This window comes from Orycteropus afer, unplaced genomic scaffold, assembly GCF_000298275.1.
Source record: "Orycteropus afer afer isolate SDZICR_OR568_19922 unplaced genomic scaffold, OryAfe1.0 scaffold00246, whole genome shotgun sequence".
Classification (NCBI taxonomy): Eukaryota; Metazoa; Chordata; class Mammalia; order Tubulidentata; family Orycteropodidae; genus Orycteropus; species Orycteropus afer.
This window is the reverse complement of record NW_006921833.1, coordinates 2,978,181-2,999,904: the sequence shown is the minus strand read 5'-3', so window position 1 is coordinate 2,999,904 and position 21,724 is coordinate 2,978,181. Positions and strand designations below refer to the sequence as shown.

The 21,724-nt window shown below is 39.3% G+C and overlaps 1 protein-coding gene, 1 non-coding gene and 1 pseudogene across 2 annotated transcripts; all 3 read left to right on the top strand.

The window, feature by feature from the left end:
* The first annotated feature begins 7,476 nt into the window (after positions 1-7,476).
* Positions 7,477-17,975, top strand: COMMD8 (COMM domain containing 8). Its single transcript, XM_007949433.2, has 5 exons — positions 7,477-7,542; positions 10,192-10,347; positions 12,300-12,452; positions 15,883-16,038; positions 17,955-17,975. The coding sequence occupies exons 1-5, from the start codon at positions 7,477-7,479 to the stop codon at positions 17,973-17,975; spliced, it is 552 nt and encodes a 183-aa protein (XP_007947624.1).
* Positions 17,976-20,282: 2,307 nt separating this feature from the next.
* On the top strand, positions 20,283-21,493 carry LOC103204280 (annotated as a pseudogene).
* On the top strand, positions 20,894-20,960 carry LOC122150813. Its single transcript, XR_006163870.1, has one exon. It is a non-coding gene; the product is annotated as a small nucleolar RNA SNORD42 (small nucleolar RNA).
* Positions 21,494-21,724: the final 231 nt, after the last annotated feature.

The following is a 21,724-nucleotide window of genomic DNA, read 5'->3' as shown; positions in this document are numbered from 1 at the left end:
GCAGGACTATCTTGGAAAATCCCACCTGTTTCACGTTGGATCTGAGTCATCCTCACAATACTACATATAGAATTTCTTACTCTGGGACATCAAAATTTGATTTAAAAATCTACTCATTTTTGGACATATCCTGACATTGGGTTTTATTGCCTGTCTTTTAGATGAATGTGATTCATACTAACTAAATTGCTGTGCTCATCTATTTTTGTCTACAGATATCAACCCATCTTCCAAATCCTTCTTCTTCCTTTAGCAAAATGTCCCTGATCACCCTGATAATGAGTTTGTCTTCTAAATTCCTGGCTTGGATCTACCATGTGACCCTTGCTTTGCTTTTGGAAAGTTAAAGAATATGGAAAAGAACAATGAATCATAAGACAAATTTACATAATTTAATCATTCAGAATTAACTTCCATTACCATTTTGAATTATGTGCTTCCAGGCTCTTTTCTTTAATGAAATGTTACAGATATTTCTAGTTTCCTTTAACACTACAAGTCCCATTTTGAAAAGCTAAATATACATATTGCATAAGCTCCTATATCCTTTTTTAAAAAATATGTTTGTAAATGATGCTACATGTGTGTTTTGTTTTGTTTTATTTTGTTTTTCTTTTTTTAACTAATGTGTATGACTGGTATGTGACATGTCAATGTATATGGTCCCATACCTCATTTTTCTTTTTACTAAATATCATATTTTCAAGACCTAAGGCTAGTGGTTCAAACCCACCAGCCACTCCTCAGAAGGAAGGTGGGGCAATCTACTTCCATAGTGATACTGCCTCGGAATCCCAAGGAGGGGTCGCTATGAGTTGGGTCCAATTCGACAGCACATAACAACAACAACAGTCCCTCTCATACAATAATCAAGTTCATTCCTTTTAAGTGTGAAAATTATTCTATTATGTAACTATAGAAACCCAACCTGTTGCCATCAAGTTGATTCTGGCTTTCAGATGACTTAAGTTATAAGGATACTTTTTAATAAAGAAATAATGGAGTAGGTTAATAAAAATTCTTAATTATATATAAACCTCTAAAAGAAAGACAGACCCTTGTTGTTGTTGTTGTTGTTATGTGCCGTCGAGTCAGCCCTGACTCATAGCGACCCCTCCTTGGTTTTCCGAGGCAGTATCACTACGGAAGTAGGATTGCCCAACCTTCGTTCTGAGGAGTGGCTAGTGGGTTTGAACCGCCAGCCTTCTGGTTAGCAGTCAAGTGCCTTAGCCACTACGCTATCATTCACCAAAATAAAAGGAGACACACATCTAGCTGATGTCTAACATACTATACTATGTATTTTTTTCCTTCACCCAAGTTAATATGTGTCTAACCAGACGGCTGGCGATTCAAACCCACCAACCACTCCTTGGAAGGAAGACCAGGAAATCTACTTCCATAGAGATACCGCCTCGGAAACCCAAGGAGGGGTCCCTATGAGTCGGAACTGACTTAAGAGCAGTAAGTTTGGACATGACAATGTGGAAAGAGAATGATTGTTACAGTGTTGATATGACTTGTACTGAAAATCCTCAGTCTTCTTTAAAAACCATGATTGCAGTAGAAACAACAATGTGTTTATCAAAGTTTGTTTCTTTTTTTCTTAGGCACAGCTATACTATATTTTCCAGATTCCTTTATAGTTAGGAGCTGCCATGTAATGAGGTTCTGGCTCATGGAAGGTGAGAGAAAGTGATGGAAACCTTTTCTAGGTGCATTGTGGTTAGGTGCTATCAAGTTGGCTCTGACTCATAGTGCCCTTTGTACAACAGAATAAAACACCGCCCGGTCCCACACCAGCCTCACAATCCCTGCTATACCTTAGCCCATCCTTGCAGCCACTGTGTCAATACATCTCGTTGATGGTTTTGCCCTTTTTCACTGACCCTCTACTTTATCAAGCATGATATCATTCTTCACAGAATGGTCTCTTCTGACAACGTGACCAGAGTAGGTGAGATGAAGTCTGGCCATTCTCACTTCCAAGAAGCATTCTGGCTGTACTTCCTCCAGGACAGATTTGTTAGTCCTTTCAACAGTCCACAGTACTTTCAGTATTCTTCTCCAACACCACAACTCAAAAGCATTAACTCTTCTTCAGTCTTCCTTATTCATTGTCCAGCCTTCACATGCATATGAAGCTATTGAAAATACCATGTCTGGGTTAGGCACACCTTCATCTTTAAAGAGACATCTTTGCTCTTCAGCTCTTTAAAGAGGTCTTTTGCAGCAGATTTGCCCAGTGCAATATGTTGTCTGAATTCTTGACTGCTGCTTCCATTGGTGTTGATAAGGGAACCAAGCAATATGAAATCTGACAACTTCAATCTTTTCTCCATTTATCATGATGCTGCTTATGGTCCAGTTGTGAGGATTTTCATTTTCTTTATGTTGAGGTATAATCCACACTGCAGACTGTAGTCTTTAATCTTCATTAGTAAGTACTTCAAGTCATCTTCACTTTCAGCAAGCAAAGATGTGTCATCTGCCTATTGCAGGTTGTCAATGAGCCTTTCTCCAATCCTGATACTGCATTCTTCTTCATAGAGTCCAGCTTCTTGGATTATTTGCTCAGCATATAGCTTGAATAAGTATGGTGAAAGGATACAACCCTGACACACTCCTTTCCTGATTTTAAACCATATAGCATCCCCTTGTTTATTTTTGAACAACAGCTTCCTGGTCTATTTACAGGTTCCTCATGAACACAATTAAGTCTTTTAGAATTCCCATTCTTCTCAATGTTATCCATAATTTGTTATGACTTACACAATCGAATGCTTTTGCATAGTCAATAAAACACAAGTAAACATCTTTTTGGTATTCTTTGCTTTCAGCCAAGATTCATCTCACATTAGCAATGATACCCCTCGTCCACATCGTCTTCTGAATCCAGCTTGCATCTCTGGAAGTTCCCTGTCAATACACTACTGCAACCATTTTTGAATTATCTTCAGCAAAATTTTACTTGTGTGTGATATTAGTGATGTTGTTTGATAATTGCCACATTCTGTTGGCTCACCTTTCTTTGGAATGGGGACAAATAGAGATCTCTTTCAGTCAGTTGCCCAGGTAGCTGTCTTCCAAATTTCTTGGCATAATTTTAGCATGCATTTGTTGAAATACCTCTGCGGGTATTCCATCAATTCTTGGAGCCTTGTTTTTCGCCAATTCCTTCAGTGCAGCTTTGACATTTCCCTTCAATATTATGTTGGACCCGAATTTGGAAAGGAGTGTCGGCGCAAGGAACGTGACACGGACTCGACAATGCAAAAGCAAAGGAAAAGTTTATTTCCAAGCTCGAGCTGGGGTCTCTGCTTACACCGATGCAACGGCTTGGGCAAAAGACCCCTGGCTCTCTATGTCTTACACTTTTATAAGATTATTAAGGGGCGGTTACAAACAAAGAGGTTAATTAGTAACGATTGGTACAGAGGATTAGTTCTGTTATTTGGAGGCTGCTGATAGGTGCAAGTTTGGGACTTTCCAGTTTCCTGCTAGAGAAGGGGTCCCTCCTTGGGACTTTCCAGGCTTTGGCTTTTCTGATTGGTGTTTGTACAGCGGTGATTTCTTGTAACTAAGTTTATTCTAGTAAATTGAAACTTAAGTAAGAAAAGTGAAACTTAGGCCTGGTGATACTTTGAGCCTTACCTAAATTAATAGTACAAAAACAAGCTCGGCTAGAAGCTAAAGCTAGTCACAAAGTTATCTAAGTAAATTATGCTTATTAAAACAGTTGCTACTTAAACTACATATGTATTTTCAAAATTCCTAAGTAACTAGTAAAATAAGTTCCAGTACCTAAGGTTCTCTATTAAACTGGCTACATTCTCTAAGTAAGAAACTAAATGTTTAAGTAACAAACTAAGGTTACTATGTTTCTAAATTTGTTCTTCTACAATTATTGTTTTTTGTTCATATGCCATCTCCTGAAATAGATGAACATCAACCAATTCTTTTTGTACAGTGACTCTATCTATTCCTTCCATCTTCTTGTGATGCTTTTCTAGGTCTAGCACATAAAAACCTCTTTGCTGATTTTCCAAACACTCTCTCCTCCCATCTACTGACTCAATCAACTGAATTTTGAGGTCTTAGAAATCAGAAGGGCCACTCAACCACCTATACCTGTATGAGACTGTTATATAAACAAGAAATAAGTGAATATTACGTTAATCAAATTTGGAGGTTGTGGTGTAGTAAATTACCTGGTATGGCTTTTCTAGCCACAAGTCTTTATAAACTCCATGGTGGAATTTGCCATGAGCAACTGAAGAGCTCCTGATTGTTAAAGTTATCCACCTGGGATACTTCTGTTGAGAGGGGCACAAAACAATGTTCTGGGAAGTTAGCTTTCTCGCAGGTGCTTAGAATTCTGATGTTATGATCGGTTAGCTTGGCCACTCTGCCAGGCTCAAAAGGGGCCCTCCTAGAGGCAGAAGGAGTCTCTTTGACTGCTGGCTGAGAAAGACGTGTTGCTGAGAAAAATGTGCTCCTAAGAGACACGTGCTGCTGAGAAAGAGACACCGAGAGACATGCACTCTGAGAGAGGGAGACTGGGAAAGACCATTGGCTGAGAGACAGTGGGCTGAGAGAGACTGAGCGTGTTCCTGAACTTCAATTGTAGACTGTGGCTTCCATAATAAAACCCCATAATCTGTGAGTTCTGTGTGGCCACTGCAGCAAATTATCGAACCCAGCAGAGAGGTGGTGGGTGCTGAGGGAGGAACAGTTGGTGTCAGGGCTGGAGGGAGGTGCCACGTTTGGCCTCACAGGGATAGGCCTTGGGCTACTGATGGTTATTGTCTTCCTCTTGTGGGGTTAGAGGAGGTCAGAAAATGCAGCCTCCCTGCCCCTTTGGCAGAGGTTGTTAATATTTTCTGACTAATATAGAAACTGGTATATGGAGTTTTAAGCTCTATATCCTAAAATAAATGGCATTGGCTCATTGGTTCACAGCAGGCTAAAAAGCTAGGCTTTCATGTAATGCAGTGCTTGTGACTACCTGGAAAGCATGCTCCTTGCCAACTTTGATGGTAGCTGGAAGCAATGGGGCTGGAAAACGGATTATTATCAGTATATTGGTTGTTACTGGTTTGGTTTACCAAGAAGTCGGGGGAAAAAAAGAGATGAATTCAAGCAAGATTTAGATGGTGTTCTGGTTACCTAGTGGTGCTCTAACAAGAGTATACCACAAATGGGATGGCTTTAACAGTTTATTCTCTTACAGTTCGGGAGGTTAGAAGTCCAAGTTCAAAGTGCCAGGCTCTAGGGACTGTGTAAAAGCCCCTCAACTTTGGGCTTCAGCTCTGCCTCTTGCTCCTGGCCCACTGAAGCTTGAGGTATCTCTTCACTCAGGCAGCTACTGGCTGCTGAGGCTAACATGCCCAAGGTCGACAATAAAATGGTACAATCCCGATGTCACCAAACCACATGGCAGGCCATTAATTCAAGTCCATTGTAAGTCCCAAGGTCGGCAGAGCATGGCAGGCTGCTGAACAGTGACATGGCTACTGCAGGGTTCAAACATGCCATAAACTAGAGATCATTCCCAAGGCCTCTCCTCATATACGGGAAGCAGACCACATACCTCAGGCAGCTACTCGGCTGCTTGTGGTAGATCCCACCATGGAGCTGATTGCCAGTCTCATCACGGAGAATAACTACCACCGGCTGCCCAGCCACTCAACCAGGTTCAGCCAAGTTGACATACAAATTTGACTACCACAGATGGTTTGAAAGAAAAAAAATTAAAGCATCTCATATACTTAACTAAGGAACCCTGGTGGCACAGTGGTTAAGTGTTTGGCTGCTAAACAAAAGATTGGCGGTCAAGCTCACCAGCTGCCTCCCAGGGAGAAAAATAGGGTAGTCTGCTTCTGTAAAGATCACAGACTTGGAAACTCTAAGGGTCGGTTCTACTATCCTAACAATGAGTTAGAACTGAGTCAAATGCAGTGGGTTTAGTTTTGGTATCTATATAAAGAACAAGGAAATGGTAAATATGTTAAGTAAAGGACATGAAAATTCAGTGTCATGAAAAATCGGAGGAATAAGTTACTTTCACTCCCAAGAGGGTGCACAGTAGAGAAGGAACATTTGAGCTAAACCTTGAAGGATGCCACTAATGGGTAGTTTTTCTTTGCATAGCCCTCAGACTGAAACAGTCACTCTTCTCTCTGTTGTCTGCTTCATACTTTGCACTACTTTGTGTGTGTGTCTTCAAGTTATTGTGCACTTCTGAAAGGCAGGAACTGTCTTATCACCATCAAATTCTCCATTACCTGATTAAAGTGATAGCTATGGAAGGTGAGAAGTCACAGAAAAGCTCTTTGGGTTCACGTTTAGTCCAACATTAAAAGTGTGACTCTAGTGTCTGACTGACTTTGTTCAACTTCAGGCTGGACTGTCACTAGTTTGGGCATCACATGATTCTTCCAATTTCCTGGTAAAATACAAGACCCAATCCAAAACATTTTGCCTGGGAGTTCACTGCTACTCACAGCGACCTTATCTTTCTCCTGCCTCGCAGCTGGTAGGCTCCAATCGCCAACATTTTGGTTAACAGCCCAGCACTTAACCATTTTGCCACCAAAAACCAAACTCACTGCCATCTAATCGGATGGGACTCATAGCGACCCCTCCTTGGGGTTACGAGGGGTATCACTAAGGAAGTAGATCGTCCAACCTTCCTTCCGTAGGACTGGCTGGTGGGTTTGAACCCGCCAGCCTCCTGGTTAGCAGTGAAATGCCTTAGGCACCAGATCTCCTGAATAGAGGACACAAAGTTAAACTTGAATTTCAGATAAACAGTCAATACTTTCTTGGTAGTAGTATGCCCCTTGCAATATTTGGGGCATAATTCCACCAAAAATTATTCCTTATGTATCTGAAATCTCATATTTAACTGGGCGCGGGGGGGGGGGTCCTTACTGTATTTTTAATAAGTTGAATCTGATAATCTTATTAATTTCTGGGACTTACGGACGTACTTGTTACCTGTAAAATGAGACTGCAAGTCATAACCTCTTCTTAGGATAATGCATATAAAGAACCTTGCATATAGTAAGCCCTTAATTTACCTTCCAAAAGAAGGTACTTTAGTACAAGATGTATTAACTACCCAGTCAAGGGCCTGGGTGAATGCAAATATATAGTAAGCCTTATTAAATTGTTTTCTAAAGCGTGCTGAGTAAGTTCAATAGAACTCTGCTCAAATCTGAAAACTACGTTCAGAGATTTGCAAATTTGCCTTCAAACCAATAATACAACGGTATTCAGCAAAGCCACACCAAGCGGAAAAGAACTTTCCTTAGTTACTAGGAGAGCATTGGCTGCATCTCTGCGCAAGCGCACTAGGGCTACTGCCGCTTCTCTCTCCCCTCTACCCCGGCGTATCCGAGGCACGTGGGCCAGCTGTGGCAACCTGAGAGGCTGGCCTCGTCACGTGACAGGCTCAGCCTCGCTTCAACTATGGAGCCGGAAGGGGGGACCCCTTTGTGGCAGCTGCAGAAACTGCCGGCCGAACGGGGTCTGCAGGTGAGGATGGCTGTCGGGAGCGCAGCATCGGGGTTCTGGGGCTGCCTGCATGCAGGTCAGGCCCAATTTTTCCTTCGCGAAGCTCGCTCGGGCTCCCCAAGGAAAGGAGGCGGAAGGGGCGTGATTTTGGGTGGCCGGCCCCCTCACCTCCCTCGGGGAGATGTGGAGCCCGAGGCTTGGGGCGTCGCCACCGGGACCTGGCTCTTCTGGCAGACAGGCCCTGGCCGCGCCTGCACCCCTTTGGGGACGGGCCGCCTGCTCCCACGCGCGGCCCGGGACCTAGTGAACCTGGGCGGGGAAGTGGTGGTGGTTATGTGCCTTCTAGTTGGCCCTGACTCATAGCGACCCCTCCTTGCGTTTCCGAGGCGGTATCACTACGGAAGTATATTGCCCAACTTTCCTTCCGAGGAGTGGCTGGTGGATTTGAACCACCAGCCTTCTGGGAAGTGGAGTCCTCGCCTATACTTTGAAAGCTTGTGAGGGGAGTCCGTGGTCCTGGTGGCGTAGTGGTTAAAACATTCGGCTGTGACTCAAAACATGGCTGTTTGAACCCACCAGTCGCTCCACAGGAGAAAGATGAAGCAGTCTGTTTCCGTAAAGAATTGTTGTTATGTACCGTGGAGTCGGCCCCACTCATAGCGACCCCTTCTTGGGTTTCCGAGATGGTATCACTAGGGAAGTAGATTGCCCAACCTTCCTTCGGAGGCGTGGCTGGTGGGTGTGAACTGCCAGCCTTCTGGTTAGCAGTCAAGTGCCTTAGGCACTATGCTACCAGAGCTCCTCCATAAAGAATTGCATGTAGCCTTGGAAACCCTGGTGGGGAAGTTCTACTCAGTCCTGTTGTGTGGAAGTGAACCAGAAGCGACTGGAGGGCAGTAGGTTGGGTTTGGTTGTGTATACCTTTCATTCACCGAATACCTATGTTTCACATGCTCGCTATGCACCCCTGACAGAAAAATTGTTATGAAGAAAGTAAAATAACCGGAAGACTTTAGTTAGAATGGTGCAAGATTGTGTTTTCTCAGAAGGTAACATGTATGTTGACACTTTAAGGGTAAGAGAGAACCTGACTCGTGAGGCTCAGGGGAAAAAACCCAGAAACTTCATTCTGGGCTGTGTAGGATGGCACCAAATGGCAGGTACTTTGGGCTGCTCCTCCTCTTTGGACTATTCCTGAGAGAAGGTGAAAAGAACCCCAGAACATTTCCCTTTTGTCGTTTGGTTTGTTTTTTTTTTTTCCTTTTATGCATCATCCCCTCCCTCTCCCTGACTTCAGAATGCCAATGCCCTCTAGGCTATCTATTGCCCTTGCCCAAACCAGAATATATAGAACTAAATATATACATATCATGCTTGAAATGCAATCCTGGCTAAGACTAAAACTGCAACTACAGTATTACCTCTGTGCAAGAGAAGACCCAAAAACTCTCTCTAACCTCTGAAGATTTGTGGTGGAGGCAGAGTAGCCCCAAGAAGAAAAAACTACCACCAGTTCGTTTTAGGAGGAGAGTTTCAACATAGTGATAGAACATTATTCCCAAACAGCACCACTTAATTAAACTTTTTGCCTCTGAAAATTTTTTTTTAAAGTAAAAATAGGTAATTATACATATATATGTTGTTAAGTGCCGTCGAGTCGGACCTGACTCATAGCGACCCCTCCTTGGGTTTCCGAGGCTGTATCACTACAGAAGTAGATTGCCCAACCTTCCTTCTGAGGAGTGGCTGGTGGGTTTGAACCGCCAGACTTCTGGTTAGCAGTCAAGTCCCTTAAGCATTATGCTACCGGAGCTCCTTTCATATAGGGGGTCACTATGAGTTGCAATCAACTAGATGGGAGTAGGTTTGGTTTGGTTTTGTTTATGCTGGATTTCAGCTGCAGATATTAAGGTAGGATAGAAAGAATGGACAAATGGAAAAAGAAAGGTACTGAGGGTTTCTTGGAGTGGATCAAAATAATTAAGTACAAAAACTGTGAAAAGGGAAATGAAAAAGACGTTTATATGGTAAAAGACCTTGATCTAAATTTAAATGAGTTGAATTAGACAGGCATCAGTGGAGTCTTTGCATCTATAAACCCCTTCCTACTTTTGAAACCCAAAACCAACCCCAGTGCCATTGAGTCAATTCTGATTCCTCGTGACCCTATAGGATAGCGTAGAACTGCCTGATAGTGTTTCCAAGGCTGTAAATCTTTATGGAAGCAGACTGCCTCATCTTTCTCCCACAGAGCATCTGGTGGGTTTGAACCACCAACATCGTGGTAGCAACCCAGTATCTTAACCACAGTGCCACCAAAGCTCTTTTCTTACTCTTGAAAGGGATTGCTTATTTAAAAAAGTCATACCATTTGGTCATTGACTAAGTACAATGTCTAAGTAATCCTGAAGTGAAATTTACACTTGTGAACTTCCTCTCAGAAATATGAGAGAAACAATAATATATCCATTAAATAATAATAAAAAAATCTGAGATTTTTGCAGAGCTCTAATTTTTGATTAGTATGATTAATCTTAAAAATAATTACGTATTGACCTGAACTGCCATTGCAAATAATAAGAACTTTTCCAACAGCACGTTTGCTACAGTGAAGAAAAGCAAGTTTTGTAATTACACTTAGAATTATGCTTTTTTCATTTTTCTGTCTAGCTTCTTCACAAAATAATTGATGGCATTTGTGGCCGGCCTTATCCTCTCTACCAGGATTACCACAGTGTTTGGGATTCAACAGAATGGACACACGTTCTAGAAGATATTACCACATTTTTCAAAGCTATTGTGGGTAAAAATTTATCTGATGAAGAGGTAACTTCACTTTGAAATTCTATTCTTTATAATAAACATGCTTTTTTTTTTTTTTAATGAATTTAGTCTTTAAGACACTATACAAGGGTCATTTGTTGTTGTTGTTGTTGTTTGCCGTGGAGTCAGCCCTGACTCATAGCGACCCCTCCTTGGGTTTCCGAGGCAGTATCACTACGGAAGTAGGATTGCCCAACCTTCCTTCCGAGGAGTGGCTGGTGGATTTGAACCGCCAGCCTTCTGGTGAGCAGTCAAGTGCCTTAGGCACTATGCTACCAGAGCTCATTATCAGTAAGTAATTATTACATAAGTAAAAACCTCAGTAATTCTGAATAAATGGAAAATCTGGGAAAATCTTTTTTTGCGGGGAGGGAGTTGTGTTTATTTTTTAAACTGCAACATTTAAAGCATACAGAAAGTAACAATATAACAAATACCTACATTCTTATTAATATGATTAAACAGTTAAGATTTTACATTGTGTATTTTAGATCTCCTTGTTTTTGGAAATACAGCATTACAGAAATAGCTAAATACTTCCTCCCCTGACCCCACTTCTTGCCCTTCCCTCTCCAGAGGTCACCACTATCCGGTAGTTAGTGTGCATGTTTTATGTTCTGTATTATATGTGTATTTACATTTTTAAACAATATGTATTATTTTGTATATTTAGATCTGTAACTTGTAAATGTTAACATTTATAATTGTTTTTCATGCAACATTGTGTTTTGGATTTATCCTTGTTGATAGATACAGATCCAGTTCATGTATTTTAACACCTTGTAGTATTTTATTTTAAGCTTTATCTATCTGTTCCTCTCCTGATGGCCATTTGGGTTATTGCCTCTTTTAGACTATGATGAATTGTATATGTCTCCTTGTGCACACATGCGATATCTTTTTAGGTTTGACACCTTAAATGAAGTTGTGGTGTCATGGGATATCTTTTGTCTTTAACTTTACTAGGTTGCTTTTATTTCTTTATTAGTATTTTATAAATATTTGGAAGCTTTTTGTTTCTTTTGTTACTCAATTATGATTTAATTATACAGGTGCCCCCCAAAATATAAACTCTATATGTTAGTTCTTTAAAATTGTCATGGCTTTCTGCATAGCTCAGTGTATGTGCATTTTGGTGGCTGTTCCACATACATTTGAAAATAATGTATATTCTGTAGTTCTTGGGTGTAGCGTTTTATGGAAGTCCCTGGGTGACACACATGATTAAGTACTAGCCAAAAGGTTGGCAGTTTGTGCCCACCCAAGAGGTGCCTCGGATCTGCTTCTGAAAGGTCACAAAGCTTGAAAGCCCTTTGGAACCCAGTTCTATTCTGCACACCTCAATGGGGTCGCCATGAGCAGGAATCTATAGCTACTAAGAACAACAACATTCTATATGTTGATTAGGTAAATGAAATGATAGTATTTTTCATTTCTGTATTGTTAATGATTTTTTGTTTGTTTTCTGTCTGTCTTCTGTCAGTTACTGAGGATGTGTTAAATCTCTTTTTAGTTCTGCCAAGTTTGCTTTATAAACTTTGAAACTGTTTGGAGTGCACACAAATTTTTGATTGCTGTGTCTTTCTTTTGAGCAGCTCTTTTGCTATACTTTTATACTTCTTATATTACTTCTTGCCTTGAAAGCTACATTGTCTGATGTAGCAGCATAGCTTCCCCAGCCTTAGTGCTCTTCGGGTGTATTCTGGGTTGTGGCTTCCTAGCTACTCCAGCAACCAGCTTTTTCCTTTATCCTCTGCTCTCCAGAAATTTGTTAAAAGCTCTTGTTTGCTGGTTATGCATTCTCATTTTATTCTCTTTGTAGTTAATAAAAGTATTTCTTTCTATTCTTTTACTGTCATTTTGAAGGAAAAGAGAGCAAAAGTACGTGTCTACATTTTAAACACAAGCAAACACAAGCTCCTTATTTTCTAAATGATTTATTTTTATTTTCATAGGTATCACAGCAGTTGAATCAGTTGAATTCATTTCATCAAGAAGCTATCATGAAATGCTTAAAAAGTAGAAAAGATGAAATCAAACATGCTCTTTTAAGAGAAATAGTTGATATTTCCTCTGCACAGCTTCAGGATTTTGATTGGCAGCTAAAGGTAAGAATATTTACTTAAGAGTATGTAGGCTTTTTTTTTAAGATAGAAATACTGTGTTTTGTAATATCATATATCTAAGTTTTCTTTTGATTTTTGAATATATTGTCCCAAAGAAATATCAAAGATAATATAAATTACATCTTTTGTACCAATTTAGTCATAAGTATACTATACATGTGCAAACCATATATAATATTTACATTGATAGTAAATTTAGTTAACAAGCTCTAGAAATCATTAAATGTCATAAATAGTAGAGTAGTATCAATGAATGGTATTTTTTAACTTTCTAGAGCTTAAAGCCTTCTTGATACTGGTAAATATGATTCTGCTTACAGGGGGAAAATATACATTATTAAACACATTTTATAAACATTTTGAAAATAGAGTCATGATCAGTAGGTTTTATAAAGAACAATGTCAGATCAGGTTCCCTCCTTTTTAGGCCCACAACAACAAAGACGAGTAAATGAGGAAGAAAAAATGAATTGTGTTTCTTGACTTTAGCATGACCCTGGATCAGGTACCTCACATTGTCTTTGTGGATAACGTAGAGAAAAATGTGGGAAAATGGTACAGTTAGGTGGGTTCATAACTCGATAAATAATCACCTGAAGACAGATGAGTTTGTATTAGTGAGGATGGAAGTGTCTATGGTTCTGTCCTTGGCCCAGTATTCTTCATCATTTTTGTGAATATTATGCTTGTTAAATCTGAAGGTGGTAGAACACAAGAGGTATATTTAATATGTGACATGATGCAGTCAGAGTTTAAAATTATTTTACAGCCAGTTACAGTGATGAACCAATGAAACAAAATAAATCAGGCATAGATAACTTAAAGAGGATTTTTTGTTTAGATATGGCCAACCATAAATTCAAAAGATAAGGGAGATACGGTAATAGTAGTGTGCTGTTTTGGTTACCAAAGTGCAGCTTGAGTCAGCAGTATGTTGATTCAATACAAATGGTCCCCAGCTTAGGATAAGGTTACATTCCAAGGATTCCATTGTTGTTGTTATTATTCATTATTATTGCTTTTTGTTGTCAGTATCTTTATAAATTTGATCTTTATTTGGCTTTGGGGGTTGGAAACATTATATAAAAACAGATATATTTTAATACATGTATACATAAAAACAATACACAAGTCATAAAAATTTATTTGACAATGAAGAAGTATTAGACAAGATAATATTTTATCAGTTGCAGTAACTACTCCACTTACGGGAAGTTCTAAATCATCTGGATTATCCCTGGACATAGGGATGGCAGTTCTAGTCAGAAAATTAGTGAGAGCTATCTGTACTTTTTCTTTGTTTCTTCATATATTTGACAGTGATATCTCACTGCTTCCTGAATCTACCTGTTGACTTAAGCAAAGCAACTGGCCTTTCGATCCATGTTTTCCAGCCACTGAAGCCCCTGATTTAGTTTAGAAAAAATTCCAGCTGATCTTTTAACTGTAAAATTGTTTGATAACTTTTCTCTTTCTTCCTTCTCATCAGTTCTTTCTTCTTTTATCTTTCTTTCCTCTTCAAAATCTATTAAGTCCTGATCTGTCAAGTCTCCTTCATGACTGATGTGCTGTTCCCCATTGGTGATACCAAGTTCTAAATTCAGTGTTCTTACTGTATAAATGGTTTTTCTACCGATCTCTTCCATCATTTTATCCTGATCAAATGCTTGGGGGCTATTCACATCACTCAGTAATTTTTCCGTATCCTCTATATTCATTTTCCCATAACTTCCTCGTGGGATGATTCAGAGTTCCAGATAACACTGAAGGTGATGAGTGCAGTTTGTCATAACTTGAATGTGTCATAAGTTGAGGACTACCTGTATTGTGTTGTACAGGACTACCTGTATTGTTGATAAAAAATGCCATGTCTTATGAAAGGATAGTTGTAGTGTATTCTCTTTTAGACCATTAATTCTTTTGAGTTAAATAATCTTTTTTCCTTCTGGCTGCCAAACTAAAGGGGTATTAGAAATAAGCCAGAAAAGAATGATCAGGATCTTAAAATCATGATATATGATGTTATTTTGAAAGATGTGAGAACATTTTACATGAGAAAACCCAAAATACGAGTTATTTTTAAAAGACTGAAAGACACACTGATTTGGGATTAAATGTATTTTTTGTGGCTATGGTGGCTAGAAGGACTAAGGTACATCATTTGCAGCAAGCTGGAATTCAACGTAGGGAAGAACTTTTAACCACTCTGAGTATCAGAAAATGATTTTATTCCCTTAAAGGTAGCATGTTACTCGTCATTGATGGTATTGAAATGTAGGCTGAGAAACCACTTATTAAAAATGTTGAGGGGCAGAATTATTCATAAGGTAGACCACCTCAAGATGATACTTTCAAATCTCAGATGTAATGAGTCCTTTTTTTTTGGAGAAAAAATGGAGGAGATATGTAAGGATTTGATTCTATAGTATATGTACCACAAGAATGATCCTTTGAGGTTGGTTGTAACGGGAAGGAATCCCTCATAAGTACACAAGTAATTTTTGTAAATGGTGACATTCTAAATAAGGATTCAGTTATTGGGGGTTTTCTGGCTTCGATTCTAGGAATATTGAGTTTCCTTTTGGCATCTGCCAGTGAAGCTACAGAGCTTGTTTCAGAAAGTATTAGCACCATAAATACTTAGTTCTTCCACTTTCCCTAAGATACTCAGTGGAGACAGAAAGTAAGAAGTAAGAGAAATATCTTGAGTATTTTTCTGAATGGTTGTAATTGATAGTATCTTGGCAACATACTTTCCAACAGTGTAGTAGATAGCTGATCATAAGTAAGCATCTTAATGCCTGAGAATTTACCAGTGTTTTTAGTTTCATTTATCTTCACATACGGGACTCTTGTCCTCTTGGCATATTCACTCTTTAAAATTTCTGTTCCATTGGCCCCATTTAGTATCTCTCAGCCATAACTCTGCTGTAGATATCTGCTTCCACCGTAACACTGCTGACTTCTTGCCTTTTTTTCCTAACCTACTTTCTTTCTTTTATTCACTATTTTTTTCTTGTTCTAAGGAGCTCTGGTGGTATAGTGGGTAAGGCATTTGGCTGTTAACCAGAAAGTCACTGGTTCAAACCCACCAGCTGCTTTGTGGGAGGAAGATGAAACAATCTAATCTATAAAGATTTACAGCCTTGGAAACCCATTGGGGGTCGCTGTGAGTCAGAATTGACTCAATGGCAGTGAGTTTAGTTTTGGGTTTTTTTCTTGTTCTGTTATTCAACTCTGTGTTGTTTTGGCATGGGTTTAATTTATTTGTTCCACCTTGCCTTATATTTGACAGCAAACAGGAGGGTTTTTTTTTTTTTTTCCTAAAGTGTACTATTACTAAGCTCTGGTGTGTATTTAATATCATCCTTTTAAACTATTTATTAATTACCATTTTCGTAATTTTAAACAGCTTGCACTTTCTAGTGACAAGATTGCTACGTTACAAATGCCACTTTTAAACCTTCATCTAGATGTAAAAGAAAATGGTGAAGTCAAACCATATTCTGTTGAAATGAGTAAAGAAGAGCTACAGAATCTAATAAATTCCTTGGAAGCAGCTAATAAGGTATTTATTTTAATTTCATTGTATAGTTTAAATTTTTACAGGAAAGTACTCTATTTCTATCTTCTGCATCTCTGCTTTTAAATATCAAATTAATTATAACTTGTAATTTTTAATTATTTAGTTCGGAGCATAACTTACCCAGTAGCTCTTTTTGAGGGAATAACAGTGCTGTTCTAGTGATGGGATTTGTTTTGTTGTAATGCTTCTTGTTGTTGTTGTTATGTGCCATCAAGTCAGACACAACTCATAGCGACCCTGCCTTGAGTTTCCAAGGCAGTAGCACTACGGAAGTAGATTGCCCCATCTTTCTTCCGTAGTGGAAGAAAGTTCAAACCCACCAGCCTTCTGGTTAGCAGTTAAGTGCCTTAGGCACTATGCTACCAGAGCTCCCGTTGTAATGCTTATTAATGATAAAAATAAAGTTTTACCTTGGGTTGTGAGCTTAGTTTCTTCTCAAGAATTTTTATGGTTAGAAAACAGTTTTAATCTTGAAGAAAAGTGTGTCTTATTTTAACTGGACAAATAATAGAAAATTGCTTCTGCAATCCTGTAGCAACCAAAAAAAGCCAAATTCACTGCTGTTGAGTCAATTCTGACTCACAGTGACCCCCTTTGGGTTTCCAAGGCAGTAAATGTTTACGGAAGTAGATTGCCTAGTCTTCCTTCCACGGAGTGGCTGGTGGATTTGAACCACCAGCCTTCTGGTTAGCACTCAAATGGCTTAGGAACTGCACCACTACTGGAGACAAAATATATATGCCTTGTAGTTACTAACACGAAATCAGGTTGAGATAACATATAACTAATGAATGACTTTAAAAGTTTGTACATTGACAAAGGGAAGGCTAAATAACAGTGACCACTCCTAGTTTTTAATAAATAGGGAAAATAATTTTTAAACAAGAGAGACTGCTGGTGTGAGGAAGAAATAAGAAGTAATTCTCTTTATGTATATGGTTTTGCCATTAGTGCCCTGCATTTTCTCAGTCAGTTGTTCTTACTAACCTCTCTTGCCATTAACCAATATTCAAGGTCTTGTCCATTGTAAGCCCTGATACTCTTTAGATTTCTTGTGAACTCTGCAGTTGCCCAAATATTTTGGTGCTTTGATGACAGGTCCACATGCCACTAATCAGAGGAGTAGTTCAAGCCTGGTTTGGCTTTGGATGCCGCTAAATGTCTGAAGGGGGAATGTGGTAGAGCCCGGTATAAATGTTACATGATTCCGAATTGTAGATCCTAGCAGGCATGTTGTCTTGGTTCTCTGGTGCAGATGGCTTCACAAACAGAATTTTTTCTCTTGCTGTTTAGGTGGCTAGTCCAAATTCACACTGCTGGCTCTAGGCACTGGGTGAAGGCCCCTTGACCTTGGGCTTCAGCTCTACCTCTTGTTCCAGGTCCACTGGAGCTAGAGGAGTCTTCTAACTCAGGCAGGTACTGGCTGCTGAGGCTGATGAACTCAAGGTCTGCAGGTGAAATGACACAATCCCAAGATTGGTAGGAAGCACAGCAGGATACTGGTTCAAGTCCAGGAACAGTCCCAGGATCAGCAGGGAACACAGTGCAAAATGTGCCAAAAAGCTAGAGCTTAGAGACCTTTTTCAAAGCTTCTTCATATACTGGAAGCAGGCTACATCCCAAAGGTAACTCCCCTTCAGTGCTTAGCTGCTCAAAGCAGATTCCACCATGGAGATTGTAGTCTCATCATGGACAATAAGTACTCAAAAGCACTGTCCAGCCGAGTTGACACACAACCTAACTGCCACCCATGTGTTACCAGTTATTGTGCATAGTTATACTCGCTTATTGTTAATCATCCTTACCTTTCTTGCAGAGATTTCAAAGCATTTCTTTTAGCATATATTGCACCATTCTGATATAACCTAATTCCCCCACCCCCAAATTTCTCTTTTAAGGTGGTCCTGCAGTTGAAATAACTACAAACGATGCATACCAATGCTATTAAATTTCACTGCTACAGCTGATACGGTGGAGTGAATTCAGAAAACCTGTGGTATATTATGCCAAGCTGAGAAAGCAGCAGTGATGAGATTACAGTGATAAAAATTTATCAACTTCCTGAAAGAACAGGAAATTACATGGTTGACAGAAAATGCATTAAAAATGAAGTGAAGATGAGAAAACTGTAGTAGCAGTTTGTATTTTCATAATGACTGTTTTCCCTCATTTAATATTTGAGAAATCTTTGTAGATGTACAGCTTATTATTAAAAGCTAAAAATAGGTTCTAATGTAAACATGCAAAGCACAAATGTACTTGAATATTAAAGAAATGTGTGGATAGCAAGGACTTGTATTATATAATTATGAATTTGTGGTATTTTCTTAAAATAACTTTTTTAAAGAATGTCTAAGCTGCATATATCTATCTATCTATCTAACTCAAGAGATTGCCTATTTTCTCATATTCCAAAAGAGAGATTATAACATTTCTTTGAAAAAGAAGCTCTTCTTCAGACAGGAGCAAGAAAAATACTCTAAATTTACATAACAATTCTGTGTGTTACGAATTCTAGAAACTTAAGATCTTTTACTAGAACACTGGAAAGAAAATGAAAATAACAGTTACTTCTGTATTTTTATGTGTCATCAGGGGAGTATGTTCTGATAAAAAGATGTACAGTGTATACATGTATAATGTATATATTATATCAAGGATCAGATAAGACTATATAGATATGTATATAGGTCCATTTTTATTATAAACTAATATGGAATTTGACACTTTTGGATGTTAACTTCATTGGAAAACAGACCATTTAAAAGTTTAGTTAACTTTATAATTATCCTGGACAAATAAAGAACGCCATACTGTATTTTGTGTATTGCCTTATTCTTTCCAATAATTTTCACATAATGCAGTAATCAATACCTAAATTATTTGGTGCCTGTTACATGCATACTGTTGTTGTTATGTGCCATTGAGTTGGACCCGACTCATAGCGACCCCTTCTTGGGTTGCCAAGGCAGTATCACTACGGAAGTAGATTGCCCAACCTTCCTTCCAAGGAGTGGCTGGGGGGTTTGAACTGCCAGCCTTCTGGGTAGCAGTCACGTGCCTTAGGCATTATGCTACCAGAGCTCATTAAACCCATTGCTGTCAAATTGATTCCAGCTTATGGGGACCCCACACATTTCCAGACGAACTGGGCTCCATGAGGATTTTCAGTGAATAAATATAAACTTAAGGGAAGCAGATTGCCAAGCCTTTCCACCGTGGAGTTACTGAGTGGATTTGATCTGTGAATCTTTTGGTTAGTAGCCTAGTACTTATCCATTTGTGCCACCTGGGGACCTTTATAGCTCATTACAGTATTGGAATATTCCTCGAGGTGACCCTAAGCATTATTATTATTCTCATTATACAGATGAGGATAGGCTTAGAGAGGTTATCATTGTGATAGAGACAGTGCTACTCAAAGTATGTTCCACAGACTAATGCCACTCAGTGGACTTTCCTGGTAAGTGATGAGATAAGAAACTTGGGTCAGAATTTGTTTAATATACTACTTCCTTCATGGAAGAAGTTTTGTTATGAAAGCTATCAACAGAACTAAACAGTGCTTACTGAAGTAGTTGATTTCTCTGCTGCTGCAAATCCCTTACACAGTGAAAAGTATGAGCTGGAACACGATGGGACTGCCTTGTTTTTCTGGGTCTTGCAAGTTTTCTGCCTGTGACAAAGTGCAGTCTTACCACTTTTGTATCAATCATTTTAGTTAAAAAATATATGAGTTTTGCTTCTCTGACAGGTTTCTACCTTACACAGACTGTTGGATTACCCAGTAAGCACGGTAAATTCGGCTCACTTGTGCTTTCTTACTAATCTGTAGTTGTGTTGCTGGCAAAAAATGCTGAAGGTACCACGGACTGCCAGAAGAAACAAATGTGTCCTGGAGGAAGTGCAGCCAGACTGCTCCTTGGAAGCAAGAATGGCCAGACTTTGTCTCACCTACTTTGGTAATGTGAGAAGGGACCATTCCCTGGAGAGGATATCATGTTTGGTAAAGTAGAGGGTTAGCAGAAAAGAGGAAGACCCTCTACAAGATTGACTGACAGTGGCTGCAACAATGGGCTCAAGTATAGCAAGGATTGTGAGGATGGTGCATGACTGGGCAGTGTTTCGTTCTGTTGCACATAGGGTTGCTTGGAGTTGGAGCTGACTCAACAGCACCTAACAACAGCAGTGAACAGTTTCACATTTTTTTCACTGTATCAAAGATTATGCTTCTAGGTATGGCTGGCATCTGTATATATGTGTTTACACACACACGCGCACACACACACACATATTGGGGGGCCTGGCTTCTTTCAGCATAATCATTTTGAGTTTCATCCATGTTGCATATATCAATAATTTCTATTGGAAAGTATTCTATCACTTCCTTTTTTTTCCTTCAATCCATTCACCCACTGATGGATGTTTGTGTTGTTAAGTTTTTGGCAGTTGCTCTACATAGAATGCTATGAACATTCTTGTGCACAACTTTGTATAGATCCTTTCTTTTCTTTGGGAAAGAAAATACTTCAGAGTATAATGGCTGGACTGTAATAGTAGCTTATGTTAATCTTAAGAAACTTTTCCTAACAGCAATGAAAGAGTGTTTTTCCACATCTGTGACAGCATTTGGTGGTGTCTTTTTTTTATTTTAGCCATTCTAATCAATGTATAGTGGTCTCTCATTTTAATTTGTAATTCTCTAATAACAAATGATCTCTAGCATCTTTCCATATACATATTTGCCATCTATAGATCTTACTTGGTGATGTGTTCAGATTGTTTGCCCATTTTGTAATTGGGTTGTTTGTTATTATGTGTAGTATTAAGAATTCTCTGGTGTATGATGGAAAAATTTTAACCTGAGACGTGGTGTGAAGTCTTCAAAGGAACCACTGATGCATGTGTGGTTGGGGTGCCCACCACAGGTGTTGAGGCCAGAAGTGATGGATTTCTGAGTCCAGCACACTGCTTTTCTTTCCTTTTTTCCCAGCCCCTGCCCCTCCCAAAACTGAAGCCAAAGCAAAGGTGTTGAAGGCCAAGAAGGCAATGTTGAAGGGTGTCCACAGCCACCAAAAAAAGAAGATCTGCATGTCACCCACTTTCTGGTGGCCTAAGACACTGAGGCTCCAGAGGCACTCCAAATATGCTTGGAAGAGTGCTCCCAGGAGAAACAAGCTTGACCACTATGCCATCAACAAGTTCCCTCTGACTATTGAATCTGCCATGAAGAAGATAGAAGATAACAATACACTTGTGTTCATTGTGGATGTCAAAGCCAACAAGCACCAGATCAAACAGGCTGTGAAGAAGCTCCAAGACATTGATGGTGGCCAAGGTTGACACCTTGATCAGGCCTGATGGAGAGAAGACATATGTTCAACTGGCTCCTGACTATGACGCTTTGGAGGTTGCCAACAAAACTGGGATCATCTAAACCGAGCCAAGCTGGCTAATTCTAAATATAAATTTTTTCACCACCAAAAAAAAAAAAGAATTCCCTGTATCTTTTGGATACAAGCCCTTTATCAAATATGTATTTTGCAAATATTTTCTTTTAGTCTGTGGCTTGTCTTGAAGAACAGAAGTTTTTTTTCTTTTTTAAATGTAATTTTATTTTTGTTGAGAACATACACAGTAAAACATACACCAGTTCAGCATATTCTAC